Source organism: Castanea sativa, chromosome 1, assembly GCF_040712315.1.
Source record: "Castanea sativa cultivar Marrone di Chiusa Pesio chromosome 1, ASM4071231v1".
NCBI classification, from domain to species: domain Eukaryota; kingdom Viridiplantae; phylum Streptophyta; class Magnoliopsida; order Fagales; family Fagaceae; genus Castanea; species Castanea sativa.
The window spans coordinates 50,723,860-50,730,156 of record NC_134013.1 but is presented as its reverse complement, the minus strand read 5'-3'; the positions used below and the strand labels follow the sequence as shown (position 1 = coordinate 50,730,156).

The 6,297-nt window shown below is 35.3% G+C and overlaps 1 protein-coding gene across 1 annotated transcript; it reads right to left on the bottom strand.

Moving 5' to 3' along the window:
• Positions 1-1,635: 1,635 nt before the first annotated feature.
• LOC142609580 (F-box protein At5g07610-like) lies at positions 1,636-3,872 on the bottom strand. The gene is made up of 2 exons (XM_075781198.1): positions 3,684-3,872; positions 1,636-3,041 (listed from the first exon to the last, which is right to left on the bottom strand). Exon 2 carries the CDS (start codon positions 3,029-3,031, stop codon positions 1,805-1,807), a length of 1,227 nt encoding a protein of 408 aa, XP_075637313.1. The 5' UTR covers positions 3,032-3,041; positions 3,684-3,872; the 3' UTR covers positions 1,636-1,804.
• Positions 3,873-6,297: the final 2,425 nt, after the last annotated feature.

Here is a 6,297-nt window from a genome sequence, read left to right as displayed (position 1 = left end):
AATTTCTCCATACAAAGATAAGAAGCGATGATGTCAATGACACAATCATCTAGGTTCAAGCCATCATACCATGACAATTAATGAGTAGTTTTCATTGACCTTATTAGCAACTCCAGTTAAAAAAATTTCAGGTTTTTTTTTTTTTTTTTTTCATCTAGTTTTTCTTACTGGTTGTCAATTGTTGACTGAATGAAAAATGTGTAGAAAAAAAGAACTAGAAATCAATGACATTGTGTCAGGAACAAAAGAAGCTGTAAATCGGTTCCTTTTATTGTATATTTACACTTTTTTGACCACATATATATATATATATATATATATATATATATATATATATATATATATATGTTTTATGCACAAAGTCAGAGAAACACACGCCTACATCTGCCGTTTCTTTGATTTCTGTTGCCTATCGGCATAATGCAAAGAAGAGAAAAAAAAAGTCGGTGATTGATTTTTTTTTTTTTAACTTTCTTTTTATCCTAATTTCAAACAGTGAAAGGAAAAAGTAAACAAAAATCCCAACTTATTTTTTGGTATTATATGATGTAGTCAAATAAAACACATTAGAGTCTTTTATTGAGTTGATGGACCAATATTCAAAAGTGACGTAATCCACCATGAGAACCGAATAATTTTTCATTTTTGTATTACCTTATACACCTCTAAAAGCTTTTTAATTTTCTATTCTAAGTTCTAAACACAAATCCCCTTCCTTCTACCTCCATTCACAGTCTACACTAAATTTTCTTTCACCCTTTAATCTATATGTTTGCAACATAAATTACTAATGCTGTCCCGACTGCATTCAGAAATCCAGGTTCGCTTTATACTGGAGTAGGTAAAGTAAGAGATGATGCAGTGCTAGCTGTTTGATGTTCTTACTTCTTATCTCATATATGTGTCTCAAGGCCAATTCAAGTGGCTACTTACAATACTCATTTTACTGCACTACTCATTGTCAGCAGCTTCAGATGGCAGCAGTAAAGCATAGAGTTCCCTGCACTGTATTTCTTGTATTTGTCGCTGCCTTTATGCAGTGAAAGAAAGCTGGCAATTGTAAGCATGTCAAGGATGCTTGTGACAATCTCTACAAGTCCATTTATGGGTAAAGAAATAACACAATAACAGCTTTTACTTTCAGAAACAATAGTATTGGGTTTTGACCAAGATTCAAGTCCTTTATATTCAAAATTTGGCTACTGAGCCGTGGATATGTTAAGATGAAGTAGAAGGGCTTGAGAAGAATGGTTTGAGCCTTGAGCCTATTTCCACAAACTTGAAAACCATGACTTGATTCAGTTGTTTTTTGGGGTGTGTAAAACAACTTGTGCGTAACAAGTTTAACCTTTTCCACAAATGCTCAACATCTAGGATTAGTTAAAGATAGCATTGGTAATTAAATGGAGGCTACTTGAAGGCCTTGCATTTATTGTAAGTCTATATATATAATGTGAGGGAGTGTTTGGGGGGAGCTCTGGTGAACAAGTAGCCAAGTAGGAGATATAGGTGTTACTACTGCTCATTTCGAATTTCAATTAGAACTGCCACATTGTAGGTGGGGATGACGGGACGTTGTAATTAGGGCGAGGCTGCCTGGTTGTGATATCTAGTATTGAATGTAAAAATAGAACGAGAGATAACCAATCCAATGCTAACATTAATTATTAGTGCAAAACAAAAAGAGTCTGAATATAACCATTACTAGTACTAGATTAAAGTTTTAAACTACAAGATATAAAATTATCACATAATACCATGGTTGCAAACTCAAAGCACAAGCAAAGCACACAGCACACAGTAGTTAAGCGGCATCCTGCATAGGAGAAGAAGGAATGAGAGTCGGCCACCATGGGAGCACAGATGTGATAACTTTAAAATCGTTGTCAACATTACTGGGGACTGGAACATCATATATCACTTGTAGCGTTTTTTCCCGCATGTTGCATAATACAACGAACTTTGTTTTAATCAATAAATACAAAATATCTCCATCATTTGGATGAAAAGCTAACACCGCCTCAACATAAAATCTCTCGCTCAAATATTGTGCAAGGCAAGTAGATTTTTTGAGAGTCATTTGGTCGAAATACACCTCGTGCTCCAAGCACCATGTACCTCCTTTTCCTTCTTTAACAAAATCTTTGAGCTCCCAAATGCGTAAAAAGGAATGCTCATTCCATGGCATCTCACATATCCTTAAGGACCTGCGACACACTCCAAGGCATTTAATTGGGTGTTCCATTTGTATGGGCAGCTCAAAGAAACGAAAATTATATGGATCGCACCCAACAAGTTGTTTATTATGAGAAGTCTTCCCATACCAGAAAAGCAAACCATTATAAGCAACACCAGCTAAGGCAAACATATTCCAGTCAAATACTTGCGGACACACCTCCAATGATTTGTTCCATTCACCACTGTCTGATGAAAACATATCTACCTTGATTTCCATTTTGTCATTGTTCATTGGAAGAATGCGCACCACCCTATAGCTAAGCTGCTTACTGTCATTGTCATAGAAGCAAATGAAGCCAACCAAAGGCCTTCCCCATTGAGGGACAGGAGGGAGAGCGAGCCATTGCATAGTAATTGGATTTATCACATAGTAAATGCTCATCGGATGAGACATGCCATCATCGCCAACATCCACATTGTTTGCGCAACATAAGAGCATTTCATTACATGAAGCTTGGACACTAAAATCAATACTCTCATTGTGTTGACCTACTAGTTCTTGTATCATGTTCTTAGAAGCAAGAGATTTGAAACATTTGAATTCAATTTCATTGGAACTTACAAAGAAGAGACGTGTCTTGTAGAAGTTGCGGTAAATGAAGGTAAAGGGTCGATTCACTTCAACTTTTTCACGGTGGCTAACAAAGCGGCTAACAAAATGAGAAGTAGAGATTAGAGAGTACCAACGCTTTTTAACTGACTTGCATTGAAACACTGATTTCAGAGGCAGCCGATGAAGGATTTCCACCTGTAGCCCATCTGGAAGATCATCCATAGTTGTGGCCATTTGCATTGGTATTGCTCTGCCAAACAATAAAGTGCAAATTTATTAAATAAACATTAAAAAAAAAAAAAAAAAAAACAAAGCATAGCATAGCAAATAAACTCTGCAAGCCCTGTTTGGAACATAAAAGTTTTCTGTCAATTGTGTTTCTTCAGCATGAAGCTCAGGAATGAAACAACTGCCAAAAAGAGTAGCGTCCACTCTATTTTTGAAATTCTAGTAACAAAATCCAAACTTTTTAAAAAATTTGAAGGACCCATATTAAATTTACCAAAAAATTTTGGACCAAATGTATAATTTACTCTTAACAATTATGAAACTAAAATTGTCGTAGTGGGTTCTAGACTTCTAGTTAACTCATAAAATATTTTGTTAATCTTAAAAGAGTCTCTTGACATGGTGATAAAGTCCTTTAATTTTCTTACAAAGAGCCTTGTAGTTCAAATTATTATTTATTAAAGGCATTTGAAATCTATTGATTTAAAAACCCAAACCCAAGAGCATGAGAAGCAAATCACATAATTCAGCAAACAGAGTAACAAATATGATAAATGAAGGGCACAAAACACAAACGTAAAACCCTCCCTGAGCAAAGCCTAATAATAAACTATAGATTGAAAGAAGAGGATGTGATTGTTGGAGAGAGAGAGAGAGTTGTTACCTCTGGGAAGAGTAAAGAGTTTAGAGTTTAAAGGCGGGTCTGAGAAAGAGGAAGTGGGGTTTTGGGTTTGGTTGATTTTATATACAAAAAAGAAAAGAAGAGCGTGATTTTTAGCTTTCCTTTCAGAGACAAGGGAGGCTGAAACTGAAACAGCTTTGCCTCTTCAGTTCAGGCGAAATAATGACACACAAAGCGCTGGGTCCGTTTAGTTCCCGGGAAAATGGCTTTGTTTGGCGTTTATTTTTTTATTTTTTGAGGTTCAACTTATGAATTTAGCTTTTGATGTTATGCTTTTTCTCTTATTCATAAGGGAATTTAATGTACAAAATATGATGTTAAACAAATTTTGCACACATTATAAAAATGTGACCAAAATTTAAACATATTAAATATGTGACCACTTTTAGAGCTTAAGTCCCCATTTGAAGAACTCAAGTCTCATACTATAAATTTTTTATATATATATAAAAAAATCATCTCATGATTTTCTCCATGTTTGAAACTCCAGTCTAGACTTGAGTTCTGTATTAAAAAAAAGTCTAGACTTGAGTTCCAAAAATTGTCACGTAACAATATGTTTCAAAATCGGACACATAACTAATATGTTTGGGAAATTAGCCTAATAGGCAAAAAAAAGCCTGGGAAATCAATAATGCCACTACCATGTACTTTTTGTCACTATCACATAAATTTACCATTTATTTCACCAATTACAATTTGTCACATAGAACAATTATGAAAAAATGTGTGATATTAGCATTATTGAGCGAGTAGAATGTAAGAAGTTTTGCCTTTCTTTTTTCTTCTTCTTCTTCTTCTTCTTCTTCTTTTCTTATTTTTTTATTTTTTTTTTTTCCATCCTTGGTTTTTCTAGAAGTTGGCTACTTAAAGTTGTATTTGTTTCATGAAAAAAATAAGGAAAGAGAAAAATAATTTTGGTAAATCTTCATTTTATGACTTTTTTTTTTAAGGAACTTCTTTGTGGTATGGAAAAATATTTCTACAAAGTAAGAAACTAAAGTAAAATATTTTTGTAAATTTAATATAAAAATAATACATATATACTAGTTTTTGCTTCTTCTTTTTGGTTATTTAATAAATTTGATCTTTATTGTTTGGCTTCTAACATGTTTCAAGCCTTATGCTTCAACTCTCAATCAAAAGGTGATATGTGTTCCTTTTACATGTAATTCACATGACTCATGATTGGTTGGATTATATATGGTTAGGTGAATCATATTTGTTGTACATAACAAGAACACATGTCATATTTCTATTGAGAGTTAAAGCCTAAGAAAACATTGTCATGTCCCCTTTACCTTACTTTACCCCTACTTCATTGGGTAATGGAAGCGACGTTTTAAGTTCCATTTCTGGTGCTTAATCCGCAATTTGGTGCACTTACCCCATTGTTTTGTTTCAATCTAAATTTCAAGTTAGATCATTTTGGATATACACCACTGTTAGTTTCTTTAAAACCTTCTTCTCTCTTCCTTTGGATGTGTGTGTTAAAATACTTAGTATAAGGTCGCAATTTGTACCTAAGCCCAACAAGAGGAAGAATATAGGCCTGTGAGGGTCAATTTTTTTGAACAACGTCCAGGCCCAAGCTCAAGCAAGGATCTCGGGGTCCTTTTGCTGTAGTTTGAAGGGACTGGGCTTGGTTCACCGCAACTAAATGGATTGTTTACAAACCAAGTGGTGTATAGGGCAAGGTTCCTACAACACGCATACACTAGCAAACGAGAATATATATAAATATATTGAACAACAAGAAAACACCAAAGGAGGACAATGTAATGAAGAAACACACAAAATAATTGTTAGGAATCCTCAAATCAATAAGAAATACTTCATTAATTTTCTTAATTATGGACTACAATGTGCTCACTAAACGTGATACAAAGTCCAAATAAGCTCAAAAATTATAGACTTAGATGGCTAACTCAGCCTCTAAGACTTGCGAAATTTGAATCTAAGTATGTATTCTAGTGGCTGTTTCTAGTATACCAGGAGATATTTCCTTATTTTCTTAGAGTTTTGACAGAATTTTATGATTCTATCATGATGTCACTATTGCTCCCCTCATCCCCCTTCGTTGTTGCTGCCTTCTTCCTTTTATAGCGTCACCTCAGGGCTCCGAGGTATTGCTGGTTCCCTCCCTTTGCTTTCTTGGATAACAGATCCTATAGCATGCCAGCAACTTTGGTGGCCGACCCATTCCTTGTTTCTTATAGTTCTCTTCTTTTGGTGCTTTTCCTTCAAAAGCCCCTTGCTGACCTTCCATTCCGAGGTGTCTTCGGGGGAGCTGACCTTCAACTTCGCTTCCTCCAAGGTTTCTCTATCTTCCCTTTTTCAGACTTAGCCTTTTTGCCCATCCCTCCCTTTTTGTCATTTTTTCCTAGTGAGCTAAGTCCTTCTCTGCCGAGTCAAAGGTTTTCCCAGCTATTTCCCTTTATGGCTCTTCTTTCTGGGCTTCTCGAGGTACCGACCTTTTGTTAATGAGTTGTTGCTCTCCAAGCCCTCTAGCTCTGTGCCGCATCACTGAGTGCTCGAGAAGGACACATCTGTCCTTTGTTCCTTGTGCCTTTTGGCTTCCCTTTGAGCTGTCTTA

Excerpts from the sequence above, each read along its gene's own strand:
- LOC142609580 (XM_075781198.1), bottom strand. The coding sequence starts at position 3,031 with ATGCAAATGGCCACAACTATGGATGATCTTCCAGATGGGCTACAGGTG.